Below are 25,166 nucleotides of genomic sequence, written 5' to 3' on the forward strand. Positions count from 1 at the left end.
AGTGAATTTATTGGAGCACAGCCAAAGGAAGGGGAAAAACAAAAAAAGAGGATCCTTTCCGAGTCTTCACAGCAAAGTGCTGCGCACACATGGAGATGGAGATCAGCTAAAAAAAAAACTAAAAAAAAACCAGGACAAGAGTCATCGTACTAAATCAGTTTTTGAACATTCAGAATTCCTCTTCATTTGTACCTGTACTGAGGAGCCGTACTGCTTCACGGAGGTTATGGCACTCCAACCGAGCTAATACTGATAAAATGTACTTCCTGTGTTCACTGCGGTGATGGAAGGGATCGATACGGTTCAGTGGACTATATTTGCCTGACCGACCCTGAACCCTCAGTGGCAGAGCAGCGGATCCAGGGCTGATGTAATCTTTTAGCTCTTGGACTAAAAACAAAAAGCTCTGGGCCCTTTCTTTTTTTAATGCCTTTAATACATTTCTTTCTCTTTCCCACAAATCTATTCCAGAACAGCTCATTCATTGTCCAGGTGGTACATTCTTCCATACAGGCAGGCAGTGACGAGGCCTCCGGTCATGTTTGAGTGTTTCATTGTCACTCTCCCATCTGCGGTTTTGTCCAGCTTCTCGGGCTGCTCCAGGACCAGACGGCTTGCCAGAACCGTTGGGTACACATATCTGGTCTCAAATCTTCCCTCCAACATGAAGTCCATCTTGGACTCGGCCTCTTCCACCTCTTGTCCGCAGGAGCTGGCCTCAAAGTCTGCGCAGCGAACTACTGCACACACCTGTGGATGGAGATTAGATCAACAATAAGGATCGGTCGTTGTATTAAATCAGTTTGAAACGTTCAAATTTCCTCCTCATTTGTACCTGCAGGGCGTAGCGTCCGTTCACCGTGTGTGTTCCTGCAAACGCTCCCAGTGCATAGAGCTCTTTCCTTTGGCCTTGTGTTTTCCACTTGTACTGAAGGCGACAGCAGAAAGTGCCACTGCACACTCTGAGTTCGCCCTCTGTCTCGTTTAAGAAGACAAAGTTAAACGGGTCGTACATCATGGAAGAAGTGAAGGTGGGGTAGGGGGTAGGATCTGTAGAGGCGGCAGCGGGAGGCCGGGGATCAGCGCAGCTCTCTCTGTGGCAGTGACTAGAATCTGCACCCAGGCTCACCCTCTCCTCTGTGGCTATTCCCTGTCCCACCCACAGTGGGTCCAAGACGGGCACCCTGGCCACCAGCAGCCTGCCCTCCTCTGGGTCTCCTCTCAGGGCGTGGTGGTAGGTGGCAGAAACAGGGGTGTAGATGCCACTTCCCGTCATGATGAGTCGGTCGTTACGGATGTTGGCAGCCAAAAGAGTGACGTTGGCTCCCAGACTGAACGCTCGCTGAAACTGGATCGCGTCCAGTAGGGGGAGCTGGTTCATCCAGGCTGTGGGGAAGATAAGCTGACGCACACCCTGAAAGAGCAGCAAAGTGGAAAGCGTGAGAAGAACACAGTTGGCTACGTTAGACACCAGTGCGTGTGTCAGAGTGTACTTTCCTACCCTTTCCACCAGGGTTACTGTAGGATCGTGGAACAGGATGTCAAAGCAGATGATGAGGCCAAACCTCCCAGCAAAAGGTGTGTCAAATGTAATGATTTCAGCCTGTGGCTGTGTGTTAAATGCCTCCTCAAAGTAGAGGTTGTGTTTATGGTAGCGGGCCACCAGCAGGCCATCAGAACTGCCCGAGAGAGAATACCGTCAACAGTTTGCATCATTAAGAAAACTGCATTTGTGCACTCGGTGCCTTATATTTCAGCGGCTGCGCAGCACCTGAAAACTACATTGGTGTTGAACTGCCAGCGTCCATCAGAAGGACAGGGTGAGGACGGGTCTGTCTTCAAGGGACATGGCTGCAGATCGGCCATGTTGGCCACCAGGTAGAGGTTGTGACGACGGGCCATACAGCTCAGTCGCTGGAGAACCTGGGAGAAACCCACACACATGGGGTATAAACACAGTGGAGTGGCACGAGAAAAGGCACCGAACAGGTTAGTGGTGCATCTTTGTCAAAAAAGCTCAATACAAAAGCTTGTCGTGTCAGAATTAAGGGAAATGTGAATGCCTACATGCTCGTTAAGGTCAAATCTAAACGTATAACCGAACCTCTGTGTTGCTGTACCGGTCTGGCTCTGCGCAGGGGTTCCAGCGCTCCTCCTGAGGGTCAGGAATTGTTTCCAGGTAGCCAGAGATGGATGAACGGGTGTAGTTGAAACCGTGAATCCCGTCCTCTGGAAACACCAGGATCTGGGCACCCTTGGTGAGAGGTTGGAGAAGCAGGACAGGAGATAAGAGTCATTGATCTACTGTCATCGACCTCGCTCCTTTGCATCACTTTGTTTATCTTCAAGCCCCTAAACCAGAATCTGATCCTGAGTTTGTGCGTGCTCATGATCCGAGCTCTTAATATTTGTGATGTCTGGTGGCAATAAGCACCACAGACTTCAGGCTTTCAAGTTTAAAGTTCAGCAAAAGCTAAAGTGAGTTAAGAGTAAGAGAGTTAAAAGTGAAGGGCAATGGGAAAATGCTTAAAAATATTAATTTCCTCTTGTCCCTTTCATTATAGTTCATGTTGAAGACTTTCCCCTCCTTCCAAACGAACTCCTTCACTTTATTTTGATATTTTAGCATTCTAAATTTAAAGATTCATTTAACAGATACATAACACATGTTCTGTAACTACACAGTCAGGACACTATCGCAGTCCATACTTGCTGCGCGGCCAGGGCAGCCTGTTCCTCGTAGATATCCAGGTTTCTCTGCATGTGTTGCAGGGCATGGCGGCGGGACAGGGGGGCGCGAGGCTCGGGATTCAGGATCACTTTATGCTCATACACTGCTGCGACATACGAGGAGTCCACAGCGGACGCTGTTTGGACAACACAAGGAACCACGAAAAGAGCAACGAACAGAAACATCGTGTAAATGTTCTCAGAGTAACGAATGCTGTTCTCTGTTGGAGCCGCAGCACCGCAGCGGTCAAAGGTCCCCCGGTGAGGCACAGCTGACTCGGCTCATGATGTGGAAAGCTAAGAGCTGATAAGAAGAGGCTTCCTTGTGAAATAGTGTTGTGTATGATGTCTGAGTTTGGACCCGCAAGCAGTGTGCAGTATCTCGCTGTTTATGATGTGGGTCAACGCCGGTGTAACACTCTGCGACCTTTAATTTGAAAGTACAAACAAAAAAAAAAAGGAAGCGTGACGCAAATTACCCGGAAGTACTTTGTCAAAACGACCTTACTGTACTACTATCTCCTGCTAAGAGAATTTGTAGCAAAGTTTGAGTGTAACTTTGCACATACTCGGGTTTTTTTGTAATTTATTTCACCGGGTTCTTCTAGAAACGGACTCTAGTTCATAGAACCCGGTTTGCATTTAGGGCTGGTCTGATGAATCCAGACGTTCTCAGCTACGCATATTAGCATTAGCTAGCGCGCTGTTTTTCCACAATGTCAACAGCCCCAGAAGCCCCCGTGTCAAAATCCAACCAACTGCTTAAGAGCTGCTGGAGCTGCAGACTCATCTCCGGAGGCGGGCTGGTCCTGTGTGGAGCTTATGTGTTCAGCGCAGCGCGGAAGGTGATGCGACAAGGCGGACCGACCTCCATGGGGACCGTGGCGCAGGTCACGTTTGCTGCAAGTAAGTTAGAAAACACTTTGCCCATTTTACTTTTTTTTTCTCTCTCTCCCGTTAACCGTTTTCTTTAATATAATAAATGCACCCCTATGCTTGTCTGTAAGGTCTGGCTGCTTGGGGACTTGTTGTCCTCATGGACCCGGTGGGAAAAGGGCAGAGGAAGACATGAAGACTGCGAAGAAACCGCTAAACTGCGCGTTTCTTTGGGAAAGAGCTCAAATGTGGACTGCATGGAGCAAAGTGTGGCACGGAGCCAGAGAGACTGCTAACCAGCAGAAGTCCAGTTTGATTTGAGACTTTGCATTAGTGTGTGTGAGACTGCTTAAATTAAAATGGAGAAAAACCCAGTAGAATAACTGGAAATGCTGCTTTTAATCTCTTGTCATCGTTGAAATGGCAAGGGCACCTCATTCAGTTAACTTAGTTTTTCCTCGTATGTCACCTCCTAAAAAAAAAACAACACAGGTGTAGTAACAATAACTTCATATCATGTACGGGAGGCCCATTTTGGTTCATGTTGATCTCCCGCCCCCACATCACAGGGACGCTTCTCAAAAAGGAGTCTCCGTTCATTTTTACTAAACTCGTGCAGCTTCTTTTTGTTGTTATCAGGTCCAAATGCTGTGTGTAAAATGGCCCATCATTTGCTTCAGTGTGACTCCTTTAAACAACTCTTACTTAAAGTCAGCTCTTCTGGCATTTGTCCCTTCACTCCGATTGAATGTACTTCAGACACAGTCCCCAAGTGCTGATTCTCTCAACTCTTCCAGTGGGTGTGAAGTAATAATAATAATCATCATCCAGACCTGCAGATCTTTACAAAGACGGCAAGGAAAACACATTAAAGACACTGAACTATGGGTGTTTTAGTCTGAGTTGCTTTTTATTAGTGTTATACTGATCGGAGCACAAGTGCTCACAAGAAAAAGTTTGATAAGCATGGTGCAAAAAACAAAAACAACAACAACAAAAAAAAGACACCCCAAAGTCATTTTCAGTCACACAAAATGATCGTGACATTCTGATTGACTCGTTTTTGTTTTTTAGGTTAAAGAAAAATATGAAAATAGAGTTGACGGTACATTTAGGCACACTATTAACACATACTGTACACAGATATGCACAATTTTTCTTTATCATAGATTAATATATACTGGGGTTAAAATAAAAACATTTAAAAAAAAAAACAAAAAAAAAACAAGCCTTCCTGTATGGAGAAGTTTGCAGATAGATAAAGGTGACATCTCCTCCATCGTGGCGACTGCAATATTCACCTCTCAAAAAGAGAGGCTGCAGAGTTCAGGGTCCACCAGGGCTGGTCAGTGCAAGCAGATCACAGCAGTCCAGGGCGTTATGTCCAATGACTGCAGCAGAATGAGGCTCTGTTCAGCCAATGAAGGCAGGACACTCACAGTTGCTACAATAAGTGCTAATTAGCGGTGATTCCATTGGTTACAGTCTCCTCTGTGAACCTGTTGGACCTAGTTTAGGGATTTCTGGAGCGGGTTAGGGGGGGGGGGGGTGCACACACGCAAAGGGGGGTGTCTTTGCAGCATAAGTTCATTATAAAGATCTCTTTGCACTCGACACGACAACCCTGAATGCATAAAACGCCACTTACGAGTTAAAAGAAGCATCTGTTCGAGGCCTTCTCTGAACGATCTATAGTCCCATGAGCTAATCATTGAGCTGTGACAGGAGAAAATTCCACAATCACTGCTTAATCATTACCCAAAGCCAAGATGCTGCAAGAGTGGACAGGGGATATGTGGAAAATACCCCCTGCCCACCAAAAACAAAAACAAAAAAAAAATCTCAGACTTATAAAACAAGTCTGTAAAATAAACACTTTTAACAACGGAATGTTAAGTTGTCGGGGTAAGAAGACGTTTCCGGGGGAAGCCATCTTCCGCGTCTTTCTCCTACTAAAAAGAATACGAGTGACTATTTTCAGTACACGATGATTCAAAATGCACATGCATTAAAGAAAAAAACCAAATATTGCACCAAATCAAAGACATTTTCTTAGAATAAAAGTGATTAGGGATATATCTCCAGGATCTCCGTTTTCCTTGTAATGTTCAGTCAAGTGACGGAGAGCTCCCTCTAGCGTGCACCTCCTGGTCAGTATGTACTGTATGTAGATTTAAGGCTGATTCACCAGCTCACACTGGCACAGTTTCTGACTGAAGAAGCTTTGCATCTTCGTGCTACACGCGCGCGTCCAAACGCACAGCCGTTTGCACAAAAGTCTACACGAGCCTAATGCAGAACAGACCGGAGAGTACATTCGATAAGTTTGCCTTCAGCAGCGACACATCCTTCAGTGTGTCCTCACAGCCTCGCGTTTTAGGCCATTAAAAGCCTCTTTCTTCACATGATCAGTGATATGAAGCACAGTAATGTTTAGAGTATCTCAGCGTCAATCCATACACGCACGCACGCACGCACACACAGGCACAGGCACACACGCACACACACACACACACACAGGCAGGCACACACACACACACACACACGCACGTACGTATGAACAGCATGAGCTTTGGTCATCACAGGTCATGACAGTAGCATTAAAGGGGATGTGGCCTGCTCTTTGAGGATCAAGGGTGGTAGAAGGGACTAAACACTTTCGGGAGGGATCGAGAGAAGCACTGAAGACGGAAAAATGCAGGGTCAAAAATAAAACCGTTTCGACCCATATTTGTTCAGTCACATTTCTAGGACAGCGCGTCTTTAACCCAGTGCTTTTGACATTTCTTTTGGTTGCAATGAAAACAAACTGTACAAGTGCTTCTGCAGCTCACATGTCTACAGCATGAGGGTGCTTTTGATTGCAGCTGTGTGGCTTTTAAAGATGGTGGACTGAAGCGGGAAGGTAAGGCAAGGTGTGGATCTATGCTATCTAGTCCTGCAGTTTAAAAACAATACAGTATTGTGCGGTCTGCTCTTGGGACCGTAGGAAAGCAGCATTGGCTGGCCCAGGATGAAGGTCAACGCAACTAAAAATCTCCAAAACGGAGGGGTAAATAAAGAAAGTAAAAGAACAGATTGCCATGTTCAGTCTTGGTGCAAATGATGGGATTCGTGTTTTTTTTTTTTTTTTTTCATAGCATGTGTCTCATGACAGAGTGAGAGTAGAGCGGAGATACTCGTCCTTCGGTTCTGTCTCAACAGAAATAATCAGCCGGGTAATTGGATTGTTTTTACCACCAGGAGTGTGTGAAGGAAGAGGAAGGGCAGAGGTCACGCGCGCACACATACCCCCAAAGTTCACATCAACCCTCCCATCCTCACTCTTAGCTCTCAAGTCTCTGTGTGTCTCGTCGGCCCGTGTCCTGATGCCTCCGTCCTTTCCTGTCACCTCTTATGGGAGGAGCATTTGAGTTTGTGGGTGTATGCGTGGATGCGTGGCGAACGGGAGTGCAGCTTGACAAAGAGCTCGGGGAATTTGTACTGAGGGAACATGGTCTCCAGGAAGCCCTCGAGGAACACGTAGACGAGCCGCCGGTTCATGGGTTGGTACTGAAACATGTCAAAGACGCGGAGTATGCCTTTTCTTGTGGTGTCCGCTCCGATGATGTGCTTCAGTTCATCTGAGGCGAGAGACACAAATACAGTGCAGTCATCAGCGGTGTGTACAAACTAAAGCAGAGCAAGGGGAAATTACAAGTGAAGCAGCGAAGACTGGAATCTCTCAGATGCAGTTTCTCCTGATCATTTATCGCTCATATAACTGGAAAATAATGCCGATTCCAAATCAGCTGCTGACTGAATGCTCCGGACAAAATTTAAAAAAAGCAAAGAAAAAACTGCAACGTGATTGAGACCCTATACACCAGCGCTGGTGGGATACTGGAGACGGATGCAAAGTGAACTTTAAAATGAGAATCCCCCTTTTATCTATGCGTTTTTTGGCAGTACGTTTCATTTCTACAAGAGCGAAAAGATGAGGAGTAAATAGGCGATGGAGCCCCTCAATGTTCCCAGTTGATAACTGATAACTTGATAACTGTGTGTATTTTTTACCTGGCATGATGCCCAGTAGGCTGGTTTTGGCAGCTATTCGTGTCCTCATCCGGATGCACTTATCCCGACGGGGTGGGGTTTCAGCTAGAATACCATTGGGCCAATAGGAATCCCTGAACAGAGGTGGAAACATTTAAAGTTACTCCAGTACCTCCTCTACCGACTAATCAGAGGCCCTAGCAGCAAAAAGCGGATGGATTACCTGAATTTCTTAACATAGTCAGCCACCTGCTCTGGTGATGTCATGTAGTCCACATGATCCACGATTTTCCTTCAGAAACAAAGGGAGGAGGATTTAGTTGTACCCTTTTTTTTTTTTTTTTAAATGGGATTATTCAGCACTCCTCTCTGAGGAGGTTCATGTGCTTCTGACCTGTTGATGGTGTCTCCGTAAGTAGCTCTGATGAGCTGCTGCAGCAGGTTCTTAATGTTCCTGCGCAGCCACTGGTTTTTCTCTTTGAGGTCAAACACCTCATCCATCAGCAGCAGCATTACCCGGAGCGGGATGTTATCGTCCACCTGGACACAACAACAGACAAGTTTACCATTTTACTGAAAAAAAACCCCCAAAAAACAAACGTCTCGCAGCCGAACAGCCGGCTTACGCACATTGTCGTCAAGCTGGGCTGAGACTCGACACTGTTCTGGGTCAATGTCAGACTTAGGAAGAAGTGGAGGCACCTGGGAAAAACAATTATTAGAGCGTTAGACCCGACGTCCGCACACTGAGCAACAGTCGAGCCTCATGAAATGTATCAGTCTGAAAAATCCTTGCAGTGTTAGTGGATTCTACCTTGAATATGGACTGTTTGATGTCCTGACCCAGTCTCTCTGACATTCGGCCCATGTTGTCAGAGACCTTGGTCATGCCCTCTGCCAGACTGTCTGGCAGGCCTTTTACTGCATTGGACACGTTCCTCATGGAGCTGCGCAGAGGATTCACGAATGTGTCTATCTGTAGGGGAATAAAACGCATGCAGAAAATGCATTCTTAAATAACCACACTTTGAATTACATGCAGTTTGCAGCCGTATAGAAAATATACAGAAAGCTACACTGTATCGCTTGCATGAATAAATTTCATGACCTTCCGCGCAAAATCTCCTTTGCCCTTGCTGTAGGCCTTGTTCTCCAGGAAGTCGTAGACATAAGGAATCAGAGTTGGGCAGGCCTTCACCATCTCTGGGTTTAGCAGCAACTGGAACACATGCACACAAAGTAACCGGTATGCCCTCTGCAAAAAGATGCGTGACCACTAATGTAAACCGGCACCTAAAGCTGTACCTGAAGGTAAGCGTTGAGGTCTTTTTTTCTCTTCTCCAAGAAGTCTCTGTCCATGTTGTTGAAGGTTTTCTTCCCGGGCAGCTTGAGGATCGACGCCAGATTCTCAAACTGAAACAGAAAACATGGAACATTCAAAACCAAAAGTTGCTCCAGTGTCATTAAAGACTGGTTTTTGACACGTTAATCGTGAAATGATTTAATTCACCTGTTCAGTGATTCTCATGTGGAAGTCGTGGAAGTCCGAGTATCGACGGTAGGTCTTCCAGCAGTCCTCACTACCATCGTGGTTGCGCCTGAAGACGGTGATGGCGTACAGCGCGTATGTCTTACCGTGATCGTTGCAAACCCCTGCAGCACCCCAGAAGCCGGGAAGACAAGCATCAGCTACCCCGCCGGGCAATACATCCAAAAAGGAGAGTTTGTGGATTGGGGATCGGTTGATGAAAGGCGAAGAAGGAAAGAAGGGGGAGTGTTGCAGGTGCAAAGTGTGGAGGTGGAAGAGCAAACAAAGAAAGAATATAGAACAATGTGTGTGGAAATGTGATAGGAAAAAAAGAAAAAGGGAGGAAAGTATGGAAGAATGATAGGAAAAGTAAGGGAGGGAGGGAGGAGGAAGGAAAAAGGAAGAACAGAAAAAAAGTGAAGGTAATGGAATAAAATAAAGAATACTGGAGCAGTGTGAAGTGAGACAAAAGACAATGAGGTGAAAAGTTGAAAGAAATGAAACATGCAGGGGAGAGCTAGAGGGGGTTCACAGCTAGAAATAAACTGGACAAAGTCACGAGTCATTCAGCGTGAAGTGTAACAAAAAACTATATTCACGCCAAATACTAGAAATTCTTCCACACGTGAGAATATGTCATGACCCCTTCAAGCTTTATTCACCAGCGAATTTATGAAAATACAATGAGCAAAAGGATGTGCAGTGATTTGTGCCAGTCACTCTAATAAAGCCTGTGCGCACGGAGGAGCCGGTGAGTGTACCTGTGTCAGAGATGAAGGCATGTAGTTGCATAAATTCATCATGGCAGGAGTTGGTCAAGTCATCCAGGGACTGAAATCAAAAGAAATAAGTCAGCAGAAACAGACACAGACATCAGGAGGATAAAGCGTCTCCATGCACCTCTGCGTGAAAAATGTTAAGCCATACCCCGTAGAAAGAAAGAAAAAAGAGGCAGACTTACGAGGTTTATGCTGCCCGTAGGAGAGCCGTTGAATGATTCTCCATCCCCGTCATCAGATCCTCGGTAGCTCGGCTCTTTCAACATGTCCAGCTCTGCGAGCATGCGCACGTAGAGAGGACTCTGCTTGAAGGATGGGTAAAAGCGTTCGTCGCGTAGCATCAGATCATACACCTGGCCAACGGGAGATATGACGTATCAGCGGAGGCGAAGCAAGCAGAAACATGATTGTTTACAGAGTGTGTCCCTGCAAACAGGGAGTACATCATCTTAGTACCTTTCTTTGGATTTCATCAAATATGTCAGGTGTGGGGTCATCTGTCATCTGCAGCTTGTCAGACAGTTTTGTTACTAATGCCATGTCCACCTGCACCCTGGGACACGCCTGTTAGAGCAAAGAGAGGTCAGATTACCATCTTACTCATATTTAAAACGATCATGTCTTAACGTGCATGATAATCTGAATGTGGCCCCTACCTTCTCAGAGAGGTACTGTTCATAGACACCGAGTGCAGCCGCCTTCAGCAGCCCCTTTGTGGCCCCGGGCTGCTTCTTGCCGTCTCTCTGCCAGCCCTCCATCACCTCCAGCTGCTGCTGGGCCGTCACCCTGTATCCCTCCACCGTGAGCCAGAAGAATAGCTCCGCCTGAGCCCCCGCTGCCTGCATGAAATCTGGATCAAAGACAAACAACTCGGTCCAAACGGTGTGGCTCTACTATTGCATTTCTGTTGCAGATGGACAAGCAGTCAGTGCTTCTAAAGTTTAGCTCTTGGTATTTCTGTCCCCATGCGGTATCTAAATAAAATAATAATAAAATCTACCGTTACCCTCCTATAACTCCAAGGCCCTGCCAGGGAGTTTTAAATGTAGTTGGTAACAACTTTGCGGTTTTAATGATTAAATCAAACAGTTTTGTAATTTACAATTCAACATTTTAAGGGGGAGGGAATGCTACAATGATATATCTAGCTGTAAATTTAAGCTGTTGGCTCTTTTCCGGACCAAATCTGACACAACTTGGGTCGACTCCTTGTATGTACGCGCATGTTATTGTAATCTGATCTGTGAAGTCGAGGGAGCTTTTAAATCTTTGGCGAAGTCATGAGGGACTGTGAGGGAGCGTGTCTAATGAAAAAGCCTGGGGTCAGACGGTCAGTAGGCTACATAGTATAACTTAAGGATAATAAGGGCGATTAACAGACATGTTGACGCATCTGTGCGAGATGCGATGTCTTATCAGAATTACCCATGAAGAACTGCAGGGCTATGTTGTGGACCAGGATGTGATCCAGCGGGATAACACACAGCTTGCCAAAGTTGGCTGCCAGCTTCAAGGCATCGACCTCCTACAAAAGAGAGGAACAGGATGAGCAAAGTGACACAGAGCAAAACATAAAGCTTAACCGACTCTGAGGCGCTTCAGCTGGAGACTTGTGAGGACTAAATTAATTTGGGATATTTGCGTTTAAACTAAATTCTCTAGTATAAAAACTATAAATAAGGCTGTGCAGCAGTTTCTCACCTTGCCAGACTGTAGTCTCTGGATCCTGGTCTCACACACCTTCTTCACAAATAAAAGACTGTTGATCTGGTTCTTGATCACATTGATGTCTTAAAGGAGGAAGAAGTAGAAAAAGAAAAAGAAAAAGTTGGGACAGAAGAGGAAATTTGCCGTTAATTTCACATGTACTAAACTTGACATGTTAGCTTAGCATATTAAGTGATCAAACATGAGAGCCCACCATCTCCAGCAGTGTCCAGGGAGCGGAGATACTGCAGCTCCTCCAGCACCTTGTCTTTGACGGCCTCCAGCTCAGCAGGCTTGTCTGTTAACTTCAGGATGTTCATAAAGGCTTCATAGTTACAGCTGGAGTCCCGAATCTGGACACAAAATTCAACATCAAGCCTTTTACTTATTTTATTATCTAAACACCGAGCTAACTGTTGATAGATTATTTCCTGGATGTGACATTCAGATTTGGACTCTCACCATCCAGATGACAAACTGGTTGATGTAGTCGGGGTCACTGAGCTGGTTGATCAGAGGAAGTAGCACGCCACGTGCCAGCACCTCCTAAAATACATACAAATACAGTATTTTAAGGTACTCTTGAGAATTAAACTACAAACATGGAGGTGCAGTTTATTCAGGAGGGACAGGCCTGCAACTGACTAGCAATGGAAGTGGCAAACTTTGGCCGTTGGCTTCACCGAAATGAGTTTGCATCATTCTATGACTTATTGTGCATTTATTGAGACCAAATGTGTACCCCCCACCCCCACCCCCCCATATCTGCATTTCATTCGAATGTGTGCACTCACCCTTAGGAAGTATCTCATGTTCTTGTTGTGGAAATCTCCAGGAGGTAGTAACAGATACAAAAGCAACTCACACAAGTCCCGAAGAAAACCTGACAAACACAAAAAAATAGTAATGTTTACCAGTTACAGCAGTGCAAACACATTTGACGTTAGACTTCCTAATGGCAGAGTGTAAAATGTAGGGCCAGCAATACCGCAGGAGTGTGTTTTACCTTCTTCGTCTTTGTACGAGGTGCAGACTACATCTCGACAGATTTTTCTTTCCATCTCCACCTCGGCTTCAAAGAACGACTCCACCAGCTCTTCTGTTATGTCTCCTGTTCAGAAATCACTTGTTATTTTCTGCACCAACCCTGGCTTTTTTCCCCCTTAAATAATTAAGTGCATAGCACCTGTGCTGAGTCATCATATGTGTAATCTCAATCACTGTAATAATCCGCCTTGCACACCCCGTGGAGAAAAGAAAAACGTAGGAGTGGGTGAGGCATAAAGCAAGTGTGAGCATGTCCTCGTACTCTGTTTGTCCTCTCTGTCGGCGAGGCGATCCTGGGCTTTCCTAAAGACACGTAAATGGGTGGCAAAGTCGTCCACCAGGCGCGTGGTGAAGTAAGGCTGCCAGTCCACCTCTTTGGACCTTGACACACAAACAGTATATTTTTTTCTGACTGGTTAAAACAAAAAAAACAAAAAACACAGCCACCAGAAACACGGAGAATCTGCCTGAATGTGCGTCTTGTACCGTGTGGAGAACTGGACGAGGGCATTCTGCAGCGTCTGTCTGATCTCCAGTAAGAAGGACTCGTCTTCGCTCAGCGTGTAGTACCAGTACTGGATGTAGTCTCTCAGCGCAAACTGGATCACCTAAAGAGACATGTGAAGGAAGACGGGAGAAAAGATCGATGGATATTTAGCTTTTTTTTTTTTAAACACTAAATCTGTTTACAGTCAACGTTTAGCGAAAACGATCAGAGAGCGGATGTCAGGCGGTTTAAGTAAAGATGAGACCTGTTCGATATACTCGTGTTGAAGGGAAGCTGTAAGATTACAACAAACTAACCTATCGAATTAGTGTATAAGCTACAGAGTGAGAGGAAAGTTTGTCAAAATAAAAAAATAAAAAAGCTTATACGAGCACATAAAATAAAAAAAACAAAGAGAAAACACATCTTTTAGAAAGTCTGACAGAGGCCACATTAAGCTGTGCAAGACCTCAAGGTTCCCATGCAGCTGAAATGATAAGTATGCATTTGTGGGGAGGAGGGGAGCACAGAGGCCCCATGGTAGACCAGTCAGCGTCATCTGACCATCACTAACTGCTGTGTCTGCACTTAACTCTCACTTGCAACGCTTCTTTGCTGAGGACAACATGATAAAAGAATGTTTCTTTTTACTCTAAGTGTTACAACCACACAAGCTCACCAAGCTCATGTTCCCCATCTGCAGTGCTGACAGGCAATCTGACCATCACTCGGAAAATCTCATTACAAATTTGTCGAATGTGTCTTTTGTTTGCACTTCAGGCACATGGTGGAAACAGCTTCGGTGCAACGGGGCAGAGAGTTTCAGTTCCACTTTTGTTCAAAAGAAATATTTCTGCAGTCTTCTTTCTTTGGCAGCATAATCTTGGAACAAATTCAATGTTTTAAAAGAGACCAATTATTTTGGGGCACTGAGGGGTGCAGCACCGACCCAAATGTTAAAAGTGTATTTCAAAGGAAACTCTTCTCGTATAAAGTGGTGATATTCATAATGTGGGCTGAAATGCCAGGAAATAATCAAAGAAAAAATCTGATATTAAAGTCAAGAATGTGAAATGTCCCAGATTATCAGGATTCAAATACACATATATATAGATATATACATATATATCTATATGTATATATATATATATATATAGATATATGTCCCATCTCCTCCAGCGCTTTTAGTTGATGGAATTTTCATATTCCAGGAACAAAAGCACTAAAGGCAAGGAGCAACAATTCAGATAACACTTGAGGGCATATGTAATGTTTCATAGTGACTTCCATTCAAAAGCTTGAAATCATGAAGTTGCTGACCTGGGCCAGTTGATGTGTGTCTGACACTGGTGACCAAAAATGAAACGGTGTTCAAAAATTCTGCAGCGCTGTCACCCAGTCATCTTCCTGTTGTCTTCTGTTAGATTGTCTCATTGATGGTTATGCTGTGGTCAGCTGGTCAGCTGGTCAATGCCATCTTTTTTTTTTTTTAATGACTAATCAGTGTGTGTGTGTGTGTGTGTGTGTGTCCCTCACAGCTGACTGAAGTGATCAGTGGTCCTTTCACATAATAATTGTAAAAGTTATTCATTCAAGCTGGTATTTAAAGGATTTTTAAAAAAAATGTTTAATCAAGTTATCAAATATGTATAAGTTTTGTGAGTTATGATCACACTTTACGCATTAATTGAGTGCCATAATGGTAGCTGTGCGCATCTATTTTCCCACAATGTATGGTCTCAACAGCTCTTCCTTTTGCTGTTGAGCTCGACTTTAGTTTATTGTGAATTTCTTTTTTTTGCCTGCAGCAACTCTCAAATTGCAATAAAAAATTTTTTTAAAAAACACACAGACAGACACACACACAGACCTGTTGTAATGGTTCATCGATGAAACTGGAGCCAGTTAGTCTCCTGTCAATCTTTATAGGCTTCATCTCCAGTTTCATTTCATCCAGTGTCTGAAAGAGACAGATCAGCAAAGACCATAACAAAAAAAAGCAGTGAGTAATGAAATGAATTAACCTGACAGGTGGACTTTATCAACAAAGACCATATATTAATAAGTAAATAATCTGTTTGTGTAGGCGAGGCTGAAAGGTGTGTTTCTTGTGTGCTCTTACCTTCATTATACCAATTTGTGTGAGTGGCAAGTAAGAGTGTTCGCATTTCTCCAGGTGTTTCTCTGAGTTTATCTTTCCATAGAGCAAAGTGACCACAAAGCCCCTGAAAAAAATAAAGAAAAACAATTATCAGTCAGGAAGAGCTGTGGTTACAGCGAAAAAGCTGCCTTATCCGACGATGTGTACGTGCGATTGTTGCTGCTCACCCTCCGATGAAGCAGAAGATATAAAAGGCCAGGTAGAATATGGCAAAAGGTCCGAAGGTGACAAGGAACAGCACAACTCCAAGACCCCCCCATCCCCAGATGGACAGACTGGCCTGAAACACAGAAGAAACAGATGTTCATGCATGGAAGCAGTTTTGCGTGCAACACATAATTTAGCCTCTCAAGAAGCTCTCAAAAGCCCACATGGAAGCTGCTTTCTCAGCTGAGTGGTTGCTCCAACTGATCATAGTAACAACGAGAAGCAAAAGCTACTGGAAGTGCCTGCACATATGATGGGTGACATTCATGGCGACCCAACGCTACAGTGTGGTGGGGATTTTGAAACGGTTTCTGGAGCTGTAATCAGGGATCTCAGCGGCTCTGCAACCTTAAGCGGGAAGGAGTTAAAGCTATTTCTTCACCGTGAGAGAGAGAGATTGACACGACAGCCACAGAAGATGTGGTGGAAACTCTAAAGCCACTGAAGGTTGTTGAGATGCTAATGTCTTAGCAGAAGCCCGAATGTGTCCCCACTGTTAAGCATGCACAGCTGCCGGAGGAGAAAAGCAGCGGTTTTCATGCCTTTTGTGCAAATTTGAACTCAAGGTGTGCTTTCTTAGCATGTGTATGGTAGCCTAAATGAATGAATTGAGAAAAAAGGGAAATTGCACTCTTGCAGTGTTTGGTAATCTATAATTTAACAAGAGAAAAGGTAAGAATTTATTACTTTACTAATTATCAAAACTCACGGGCTGAGTTCTAGTCTGTCTATTGATATCTATGTGTATGGATGCATGAATTTAATGTATTGATTTAAAAATCCTTTACACCGGTTGTAAAAAAGAAAATAAACCCACAGCATTAGAGCAGATGATAAAATGTCATCCACAGAGCAGGACAAAAAAAAAAGCAGTTTCACACTTTACAGGAGATGTTGGCACAGGAAGAGATTACTTGAGATGACACACAATGCGTGTGTTGTATTGTTGGGAAGTATCAGACGCTGACTGCGACTGTGCGTGCGCGTAGGTGCATATTTGCGTGTCACATCCTATGATTTTCCTGTTATTGTCAGTGCAGGAAACCAAGCTCTAGTTTCTAGCTAACAACTTTGTCCCACTTATCCATGTAGGTTACTCCATTCTGTTCAGCCACTGTCAATTCAGTGAGAGAGATCGTCACAAGAACGCCAGAAAACGGAAGTTTTTCTCTACATGTCCCCGGACCGTGCTTTATTCTGTCAAAGTCTGCTAAAACGCTCCTTAAACTCGACTACGCAGTAGGCGCCAGATGGGCGACTCAAACCAGGCCGTGTACACCTCAGCAAAGTACACTAATAAACGTTGTGCCGAGAGGTGTAATGCAAAATGCCGTTGTCGCTACAGCCCTAATTAGAAGTCAAAACTCAGTTATTTCCAGCTAAATACTCTCACTCTGAATGTGAAACCATCGCATAGTCGGTGAAAAGACATGATGATCTTCGGTTGCCCTACATTCACACTAGAGCTCCTTAGATAAAAAGCTCCACCAGTGGAGCCAGATAGGAGCAGACAGAGATTCCGCAGGACACTGACCCATTGTTCTCAATGCCACAGTCGGCTATGGCCAATCGGATGACACACATTAGACAAGCTGCCAACTATGTCACATTTAGAAACACAGGCCAATCAGTTTGCTATGTATAGCATGGGCATTAGTTACTCACAGACAATCTAATGAGAATCAATGCTTATAGGACTGCTATTCAGGCTAATGGACATATCAATAGAAATTTGGGAGAGACTCTACAAACAAGTGCAAAAATACTTCTCATGAGAATTTACGACAAAAACACGCTAACTATAGCTGAGGAACATTCACAGCACTGCTTGACAGTAATAAGTAATTGCATTTCACTCAACTTAGAACAGTAGCTTTTGTTCAGTATCAATTTTAAGCATCCCATGACAGTCCAGAGGTAGGGCACAGCTGCTGCCAAACCCTCCCCACGAATTTCTATGGTGTCCTTGTGAAATTTCCCTCGAATAGTTCCCAAAGCAGGGCCAATTAATACAGAGTATGTGCCAATATTAATTGGCAGTATCAAAGTTGGGCTACGCACTAGCATAGTGTAGGCTCCAACAAAATATGGTCAGAGCATGAGACAAGTTTCTTAAAAACAAGAGAATATGGCATATTACAAGTGCAGGTGCGTACATTTCAGTGATATCAGACTGTTCCAATAAGAGCAGCCTAATATTCAACCTCTAACACTGGGTGATCTCGTTCAGATAGCTTTTATCTGCTAACAGCGCCTGTCACTGTGGATTTTTCCACTCAAACTTCCATGATTTCACCTCATCATTACACCAGCTAAGCTCCTGCTTAATTCACAGTATACAGGAAAAATGAAAACCCGATGCTGATGGTTATCACTGAGGACCACCTGCTGACCCAGACTTCCCTCACTGCCAACTAAATAGATCAAGATTTGAGAAAGAGGAAAAAGATCGATGAACTGGTTTTGGAGATGTGGGTTGTTCCGCTGAATGAACAGCAGCATCTCCGAGCACGCCTTGCAATTCACGGCACACAGGAGGCCGTCACATGCTCTAAAACTTTACATGTAGCAGGTCAGTAATCAGTTCTCTGAAATTCACTTTCGGCAATTATTAATGAGACACTGACTGTGTTACTTATGCAAGACACTGCAGTGTTTCTTTTTACTAAAAGATCTGGATGACAGCACGAACAACGGACAAACTCTTAAACTCAATCATTATTTTGAATAAGAGGACAGTTAATATCGTCTTTCATAGCCCCGTAAACAATACATTATATGACTAAGATCATTCCATCAAAATGCAGCAATGTTAAACATGTTTTTCTATACACATAAAAGTAGAAAGTGAATTTTTTTGGCACGTGAACTTAAAGACGAAACCATTTTAAAGAGCTGACGGCAACTAAAAGCTGTGACCACATGTGAACTTCTTGCGCCCGGCAAACAGAATGTGTCCAAACTGGCTAGACTGCTGCCTCTTTCTTGAGTCTTGAATGGCTAGAACAAAGAGAATAGGCCCATTATTACAGTTGAGCTAGGAGTGTAGGCATGCTATTTAGAGTGATTTATGGCTCGCCACAAACTGTGACGGTCCTAAACAGACTGTGGTATCCTGAACTGACAGTACGAGACCTCTACAACATATCGACCACAAAGTTACCGATATTTATACGAAAATCGAATCAAACTGTAATGCAAACATCATCTAAAATATTGACTCGATTTTCCCCCATATCAAGAACACACACAACCACAGAAAAGGCAGCTGAACCACTTTTGCAAGTGATCAAGAAGTTTTAACCACATTTTTCCCACAAAATCAGCAATTTTATCCCCAGGGCTCAGATAGGTACCAACAGGTCACTGCGTTATGGACTAACACAAGCTAACAGACACAATGAAGTGCTCTGTCTTCATTAACCTGAAGCAGCAACTACAGACTTACTTATTCTTTCCAAAGAATAACAGAGCGAGGTGATAAGTAAACAAATCTAAGCAGGCTGTTAAGAGCACAGAGACATCAACAAAAGTTAGCCAACTAACTGTGACAAAAAGTCAGAGACTAAAGCAGTGCAAGTGTTTCCACCCAGTATATTTGTTTAATCCTTGTATATATGTAGTTGATAAGTGCAAATCCCATTTCTGGGAAAGTTGTCAAATTTTCTTCATCCTTATTCAACCGTCACAAGTACAAAGGAAATCAATTTCAACATCTTCACTGACCAGCTTCACTGTATTTAGACTTGTAATCGAATACACAAGTAACAGCTTTTAGGAAAAACTGCCCAATCGGCAGATTAATTTCCGACAGGAGTGGGTATAAAAGGAGGATCCACCATTCAACACCTACAGTGCAGAATATTGTAAAAAGACCCTTGAGTTGAGTTGTTAGAGAAACTTTCATGGTACATGTGGGAATTAGCACACAAGGCACGGATCACTCACATAGGTGTTACGGTACCATTGATGCAGAAGTGCATACTGGAGACACATTTAAGTTTCTGTTGCATTTTTAGAATACTTATAATTTTTTCTGAAATTTTTTTTTTTTTGCTATGGTGTCATAGCAAGGCAGATCAGTTTCATCAACAACTAACACGATCTCACAAACATATTTTTGGATATAAACTTTAAACAGAAACCAATCTGTAAGTGCCACATGTAAAGGAAATACAGTAAAGGTCTATTATAACGCATGGTAGTAATTCTCGGAAGAGTAACTAAAATCAGCTCAATTCAGCCTCGTCTTACTTAATCCGTCCCTATGAGCAGGACTGAATATTGAGGCTATTAGATGGGCTGTGCGATGAGACTACGAGCGCTCGGCTCTGGAGGAAGAGATGATAACTGACACTCCTGAGTCATTACAGCTTACACAGGGTTTAAAACATGTACCATCTGTTCCAGTGATTAACACCCGAGCCTGTCGGGAATGCACACATTGAAACGTCTCGGCAATTCCTTACGCAACCCGCACTGAAAAGACACAAATACACACAAGCGTCACGGTAATAATTGGAGGCATGTTGCGCAGAGAAAATGTCTTGGAGTGTGATTCTTACACTTGGTTAAAAAAAAAAAGATACACAGAACCATTTCAGTGTATCCATATGCACAGATAACCCAGTGCTCCAGATACAACAGTCAAAAATAGAAAGACCAAGGACTAAGTGCAGATTCTTCAGATTACACTTTATGATGAACAAAATCCTAGAACTAATATAACAGCTTTACATTAATCTACACTTATTTCCTAGATCTGCTGTTATTTCCATATAATTGCTCTCTTATCAAAAAAAAAAAAATTCCATCGTATCAGAGAGGACATCCATTGTTTAAAAGTTGAAAAGCACTGCAACATTGAGAGGCAGGGATTTTTGGAGTAAAGCTTCCTTGTTTAATGTTTTTTTACATTCAGACATGCAATGATGGGCTCTAATTTCCCTAATTCCTGGTGCAAACTGAAAACAAACCTATCCATTCACAGACACACGCGTGAGGAAAGAACTACTAAAAAGGTGGATTTTCTATTCATGACTCTATTCATGCAAGTCCACAAGTAGTTAGCTGGGACTCGTCTCAGTGATTGGATTGGATAAAGGGTTAATTCAGTTCACTGAAGCTCTCCAGTGGGAAATCCATGGTTAATGCGTGAGAGGAAGAGAAAGTGTTGCCTGATCATGCTACTCTAATCCAACTAGACCACCACAACTAAAAAGACCTACCACAATAACTTAGGAATTAAATCCCTAGAACAAAAAAAAAGTTTATGACTTCATTTCAGTTTATGACATATGATTCATATTCACAAAAAGAGCTGAAACTGTCAGAGAAATTGAACCATTTGTATGTTAAAGCATTGTTAAAATTAGTAACAATTAGTATCTTTAATAAACTTGTCAGTCAAACAGTGTGACAGTAATACCTTTATTCATACAAACCAGCTAAATAAAATGTAACTGAGTAATTCACCCCTGTGTGTAGTCTTAGGCGTAGGTTGGCTGAAATCTCACAAGCATGTTTAACCTGTTCCATCCTATGAAGGTGGCTGGCCCTCAATGACAGGCCACACAAACTGAGAACTTTTTATGATATTATATTTCTGTCCAGTTTGATCTGGCTAGGTCAATCGAGCTGTACGCTCTTACCTCCATTATAACCCTGGGGAGGATGAAGTCAGCTACATGCCTCTTTTGACAGAAACCGAGTTTCTAGCTGTGTCTTTTCACCTTCCTAGTGGGCACCTGGAGATCACAACCAGCTAAAAGGCATCATTAGACCATCAGTACAACTGGAAATGAAGCTGGAGCACACAAGCAAGCAGGAGACTCTTGATTCCTTGCCTCTGCAAAGTTTTAAAGTTTTAAAAGTCAAATGATAAATGAAATAAAGATAAATTCAATCATGAGTGGTGACAAATCTAATTTTGATGCCACATATATACTTCACTCTTTCTCACCATGACCTAGACAGATCGAGGATATATCTGGATGCAAAAAACAAAACAAAAAACAGGACTGAACAAGCCTTAATTCTTGAGAGCCATCAGCTTGTTTGGCAGGGCAAACGCCTCTAATGAGTGGAGGAAGGGAGGAGAGGTAGACTGGATGACAGGCAGGCTTGATGTGACAGCACACTGGCCTTAATGTCTACCAAGCTTTGATTAAGACAGCTTAATAAGGTTTACCAAGGGGTGAAAAGCACCAAGAAAACTCTGTTTACCTTTGGATGAGCACACAAGCAACAACACACTAGCTCGCTGTATAAAAGGTGAATAATCAAGCCATATAGGTGGGCAGAAGAAAAGAAGTAAATTACAGCGAGGCCTGTTAGAATTAATTCCAAATCGCCAGAGCCCAAGTATTCACCTACTATCCTTTTGTACAATAAAACAAATTCAATTCACCTTCACAAAAAAAGCTACATGAAGCCAACAAAAATGTCACATTTCCATTAATACTTTAAACACTTTTGGCTTCTTCTTCTGGGGGAAGGTTTAAGGGGACCAACTGCTTGCGAGTGACTAAATTCTGATAAGCTCCTACTGATACTCAGATTGACGGTCTATTGATAACTTGGAGATGGTGATTATTTGGAACAGCACCAAAAGGTGTTGGTAAAATATGTATTTTTCAGTAGTAAAAGATTACTACTACATTAAAACTCATATTGACATAAAATGAACAAAGTCAAACTACTGATTACAAACGATGAATCAACAACTAAAATCTCCAGATTGTGACAAAGCAAAGCATGCCAATGTCCAAAACCTAACTTGATTAAATGCAGATAAAATCTAATGACGCAATTATATCAGTCACACAATAAGTAACTAACTCCTTGTGACAAATAATGTTGGTGAAAATAAAAACTTGGGATCTGAACCAGTAATTGGTAGATTAGAGTCAACACTGATTCTAAGATATCCAAACACAAGCCAAGCATTTTTTTCCTATCAAGGTTGTCAGAGTGCAACATTTCTAAGCTCCAAAGATAAAGTTTAACACTTGACTGTAAATTACACAGAAATCAGAAGTGCAGTCGCAGCCCAAGCTCCATAAATAGTGTCTGACTGATATGGGTTTTTCAGAGGCTGATGGGAGTTATCTAAATGGCCCATACACAAAGCTGATATCCTGTCGCTGTTTAGAAGCACCTGGTAAAATAATACGATTAAGTATCAAAAGAGAAACAAAACAGCTCGAGTAAGATTAAAATTCATTTAACAAGATAATGTCTGCATTGTGTTAAGTCGTTACATTATGCAGTCTTTCTGCAGGACACTTTTTTTAAATGACAAAAGTATCACTTTAACACATATCTACAGGTAATCAATATGTCTGGCTCCTTCTTTTTATTTAAATTGGCCTTGTGAAAAATGAAGGTGATTACTGGCCAAACGATCAATGATGCCATCACTACTCATTACCACCCTAACTCTGCTGGAGAAGTGTTACCTGCCTCTCAGGGGAAGCCCACACGGTTTGTTTGTCAGATGAAACTGTTGTCAGTCTGTTTGTTTCAGGTCAAGCAGGAAACCAGATTGAATCACGCGAGAACTGTAGCAAAATTTCAGGTAATTACAAATCCCGCTTAAGTCTTCGACACCCACTGGTCAACAACAACAACCACTCAAAACACCCTCTCTATATTTCAATGCCAGTCTGTTTTAGGCAACTTGCTTGTGCCTGACAAGAGAGGCGAACTATTCTAACTGGCAACCACCACTGAAAACATCCTGATGGACAGCCATGTATGCTTGTCCCATACTTTCAACGAAGTAAAAATGCCACAACTTTCCTGTCACGACCTGCTCAATGGTTAACATCACAAGTGTATGTCAACGATAGTTTGGTAAGCAGTGGCCCACAGCTGTTTCGTTATTCGACTTTCTTTCGCGGTAGGTTTTAGCCTTTCTAGCCGTCCACACAGCTAACGCCCAGCTCACCTGTATCTGTTGTATAGTAGAAATGCGACGTTGATGGATCTTAATCATAATCTAAACGCTTACTTCTGACATTGCCTATGTCCAGCTAATTTCAGCGCTGTGGTGACAGCGCGGATAGCCTAAGCTCCTCGTATTATCTTAGTGTTAACTGTGTAATCCGGGGATGACAGCCACTTTTAGCTGACAGCCTCTCTGAAAACACGGCGGCTGCGTGCAGTCCTCTCCCTCGCCTGTCAGGCTCTATGTTTACCTGCCGGGCTAACCCTACGACGCTAGTTGCTTCAAGCTAACTAGCCATGTCTACCACTGGAAAACAAACTACCCTTACGACACAGACGTCTGTTTTTCCGGTACCGACTTACCTCTGCAAACATGGTCTAAAAAGCTGTACGTGCAGTGATTCTGGCTAACCCCACCACATTGTAAAAGGGGCAGTTGAGGTTATTTTCTCCGTTAAAAGCGCTCGTATTCCCAACCTCCGTACTCTCTTCGGAGCTTCGCCATGTTTGCATGGTTTACGTCTAGGTGCCTCGCTTCTGGACGTCGCTATGCCATTGGCTGGAAGGCGATGACGCAGTATGTAGCGTAATCAAGATTGACTGACCTATAAAAACAATTTATGGCTCTCTTTCTCCAATATTATTGAATCAAATAATATTCAACTTAAAGGATCATGAAAAATCTCAATGTAACATATTTTTTTTACATCATTAAAGATATTTAAAATGTGTTTTGCCCCTGTCGTGCGCAATGTTTCTTATCAATTTACACTGAAACGATGAACATAGGAATAAAATGGCATTTTGGGATTGTGTAAAATTTTGTTCAAGGAAAAAAATTTCATCATCTGAATTATAAAATTAAGAAAAAAATTAGTATTGCACTTGTCTTTAAAAATTGATGCAACCAAAACATTTTAGGTCCATAATTTACTCTTTTTTTTTTTTACTTAAAAAACTTCATAACAAAATGAGAGAATAGTTCTTCTTGTAAGTATTTTAGAATATTTTTTGATATTGTGATGATGTACCACTAAATGTGCATGCTTTACTAATATGCATCTCTGTGACAAAATAAGCCAGAAAGACCAGAGTGCAGTCTGATCATATGGTTTAGCGGAAGCTACCTGCAAATCTGGTGGTAATGCATATTTCATTGACCCCATGAGATGATTAACCCGGGCAAAACTTTACATTGTCTGCTAGGGAGCAGATGATAGGTTGGTCAACAGTGCAGAGACAATGAACCCCAGAGGGACAGAGAAAGATTGTGAGCTACCACAGAGATTTCGGTGCTGCTCTTAGTCATCGTACCTGTCTTAAAGTGGACCGAGCAGCAGCTGAGCCACACATCCAGGACGGAAGAAGCAAAATAAGTTTACTGGCTCCTTCATGTCCAAGAGAGCGGAGTGCACAAACCAGCTTGTCCATTCTTTTAACATCCAGATGAACCCAAAGGAGAGATCCTCTGCCCTCCCATGTTTCTTTCGTCTCTACAAGCCTTTGTCACTCTTCTTTTTTCTCTGTTGGTTTTTCTTTACTTCCCTCTGTCAGCAGACAAATGCGCACAAACTGAAACACCCGAGCAAGCCATTGACAGTAGACTTTACACCTACTCTTTATGAGTTCAAGGCCTTTTATGAGTGACAACATGTGACA

General features: G+C 43.1%; 2 protein-coding genes and 1 long non-coding RNA gene across 4 annotated transcripts; 1 reads left to right on the forward strand and 2 right to left on the reverse strand.

Annotated features, from left to right (window-relative positions):
* Positions 1-419: 419 nt before the first annotated feature.
* Positions 420-3,176, reverse strand: btd (biotinidase). Its single transcript, XM_075449077.1, has 6 exons — positions 2,710-3,176; positions 2,105-2,254; positions 1,772-1,923; positions 1,502-1,679; positions 836-1,414; positions 420-750 (listed from the first exon to the last, which is right to left on the reverse strand). The coding sequence occupies exons 1-6, from the start codon at positions 2,914-2,916 to the stop codon at positions 478-480; spliced, it is 1,539 nt and encodes a 512-aa protein (XP_075305192.1). The 5' UTR covers positions 2,917-3,176; the 3' UTR covers positions 420-477.
* LOC142367137 (uncharacterized) lies at positions 1,727-3,443 on the forward strand. Its single transcript, XR_012767022.1, has 3 exons — positions 1,727-1,989; positions 2,139-2,258; positions 2,773-3,443. It is a non-coding gene; the product is annotated as an uncharacterized LOC142367137 (long non-coding RNA).
* A 1,054-nt stretch (positions 3,444-4,497) lies between these two features.
* snx13 (sorting nexin 13) lies at positions 4,498-25,166 on the reverse strand. 2 transcript variants are annotated; one of them, XM_075449075.1, is made up of 25 exons: positions 24,822-25,166; positions 15,518-15,630; positions 15,312-15,414; positions 15,060-15,149; positions 13,189-13,310; positions 12,965-13,083; positions 12,662-12,766; positions 12,450-12,538; positions 12,118-12,201; positions 11,870-12,008; positions 11,650-11,738; positions 11,374-11,473; positions 10,605-10,798; positions 10,405-10,512; positions 10,131-10,301; positions 9,931-10,000; positions 9,152-9,294; positions 8,947-9,054; positions 8,750-8,860; positions 8,456-8,617; positions 8,272-8,343; positions 8,036-8,181; positions 7,865-7,933; positions 7,663-7,775; positions 4,498-7,229 (listed from the first exon to the last, which is right to left on the reverse strand). In XM_075449075.1, the coding sequence occupies exons 1-25, from the start codon at positions 24,936-24,938 to the stop codon at positions 6,994-6,996; spliced, it is 2,973 nt and encodes a 990-aa protein (XP_075305190.1). In that variant the 5' UTR covers positions 24,939-25,166; the 3' UTR covers positions 4,498-6,993. The 2 variants fall into 2 exon arrangements, with proteins under 2 accessions (XP_075305190.1, XP_075305191.1); XM_075449076.1 differs by lacking the exon at positions 24,822-25,166 and adding an exon at positions 23,871-24,026 and having other exon boundaries at positions 9,152-9,330.

The sequence above is a fragment of the Odontesthes bonariensis genome, chromosome 18 (genome assembly GCF_027942865.1).
Source record: "Odontesthes bonariensis isolate fOdoBon6 chromosome 18, fOdoBon6.hap1, whole genome shotgun sequence".
Lineage (NCBI taxonomy): Eukaryota > Metazoa > Chordata > Actinopteri > Atheriniformes > Atherinopsidae > Odontesthes > Odontesthes bonariensis.